The 2,008-nt window shown below is 45.8% G+C and overlaps 1 protein-coding gene across 1 annotated transcript in view; it reads right to left on the reverse strand.

The window, feature by feature from the left end:
• Nucleotides 1-718: 718 nt before the first annotated feature.
• Nucleotides 719-2,008, reverse strand: part of LOC101769587 (scarecrow-like protein 9) — a 2,788-nt gene continuing 1,498 nt past the window's right edge. Inside the window, 2 exon segments of the mRNA XM_022825288.1 lie at nt 719-1,952; nt 1,954-2,008. The exon segment at nt 1,954-2,008 is cut by the window's right edge and continues 20 nt beyond it. Coding sequence (XP_022681023.1) covers nt 1,242-1,952; nt 1,954-2,008 — 766 coding nt within the window. The 3' untranslated portion in view covers nt 719-1,241.

Genomic DNA, 2,008 nt, shown 5'->3' on the forward strand with positions numbered 1-2,008 from the left:
GACTACTCATGCTTTGTATTTCTATTCATTGGTCGTCTTTGGTCAGGTTCAGGTCTCATCAGCTCAGTGCCATGTGCAACGATTTCCACAGATATTCTCGCAATCCCGTCCTGCATTAGGTACACTCTTGCTCTGTCAATATCTAGCACTATTATTTTTTTTTCTCAATTAATATATAATATTGTTATGGTATCGTACAGCAAACATGACACCTGGCTACTGCTTTTGACGAATTCCTACTTTGTGAGCTGTGAATGCGCTTAACCCGGTGCTGGGATTTGCAGATACATGGAATCATCACAAATCTCCTGATTAAAGCTGATAGCAGGCGTTTCTTCCTACATTCAGTGGAGTAGTATCATTCAATGTCAAATTTCGTGACAAAACGTCGTTGTCAAAGCCACACAGGATTGGAACAGACAAAAAAAGAACGGTAGCCTGTTTTGCTGAACTCACAGGTTGCACAGGTGAAGAGACTGGATGGATGAGTCCTGCACAGATCCTGAAAATGTAGCGCTAACACTTGTTTGTACAACAGATGATGGCATCCTGATGCTAGGCACATAATCTGACCAATGAACCATTCCAAGAATTCGCTGCTGCCACACAATTCGCGATATATCATTATGCCTTTACCACATCAACCCAGCATGTAGGCATCCTGAAAACATTTGATGCACTGAACATGAATCATGTATGAATGTGTAGCACATGCCCATCAGGAAAGAGCGCCTATGTACAGAACACCATCTAGACAAAAACACAGGCTTCATCGCTTTATCATACAAGGCTATTGTCTGACACAATGCAGCAAGCACCGGATACAGAGCAACCCATTACAACCTGATCAACTGACTGGATTGATCACAACTCGCAAGTGATGCTGCAGCCAACATGATCCAGCGGGACCCTAAGTCTAAATTCTACTAAATAGCATTAAGCAGAAACATAATGGACATCTATTTCACATTACATCAAACCACGGATTTCTGCATGCCTTCTGCCATCTGATCCCCCACATCTTCTGTTAACCATGTTCCTCAGAACCTGAATCGGATGAATGAGCAAAACAATCTACCCATGGAAAGAACAGGTCCATGTTGAATTCTGATTAGGCGTACCTTGGGTAAGGAACCCACTGAACCATGGTTATTCACTGGGCCATACAGAACAGAGTCACTAGATATATCTAGATGACATACCTAAACCTACATATGTAGATAACTGAGTGAAAAAAACAGCTAAAAATAAGAGCCAGCATCATCATTTGCCACCCATGTCGAGATGGCATAGAGGATGCGGCCCTTCCATCCCTGCAGAAGCCAATTGTGATCAATATCGATCACAAAGTCCTTGTGGTAGCAACCATCGACCTTGTCTCGCACTACCTGCACGACATCAGGGTTCAATGGCAGCTGCTTCAAGCCTGCTCGCTGATTCCGCACCTGCCATTGCTTGTATGTCTCAGGGCGCTCCACCCGATCTGTACCCTCACACGCAATGACATTCAGGGCGGCCCTCCCAAAGATGTTCTGCTCAATCAGCATCCTCTGGTTGCTATCTCTTGGGGTGGTTGTGTCCAGAACATCAAACAGGGCCGAGTAATAGAACAGAGCCTCCCGGAACCTTGTCACAAAGAACGGTGCACTGAAGGAGCCATTTACGATTGCATGGATGAAGGCATGAGGCCTCATCTTCCTGATGTTATTGAGAACAATATCCCTTGGGCTTTCAATCAAAACACTCTCATCCATCAAGTTCTTAAACTGGTATAAGCAGTTCACAATGAGCACCTCCTCTGGATCAAGGTTCAGATCCTCGGCACGGATGGTCTCCATCTTGGATGCTGCAATCACCTGGTACTTGAATGGCACGCCAAACTCTTGGGCATACTTGCTGAGCCGGCGCCCTGTCTCCTCAATGCGCTGAGTTGGGCGGAACCCAGGCTGCGGAAAGGTCAATGCCTGTAATCCTCACCTCTGGAGGCCCACCCTTCCTGCATGCTATC

Source organism: Setaria italica, chromosome III (genome assembly GCF_000263155.2).
Source record: "Setaria italica strain Yugu1 chromosome III, Setaria_italica_v2.0, whole genome shotgun sequence".
Lineage (NCBI taxonomy): Eukaryota > Viridiplantae > Streptophyta > Magnoliopsida > Poales > Poaceae > Setaria > Setaria italica.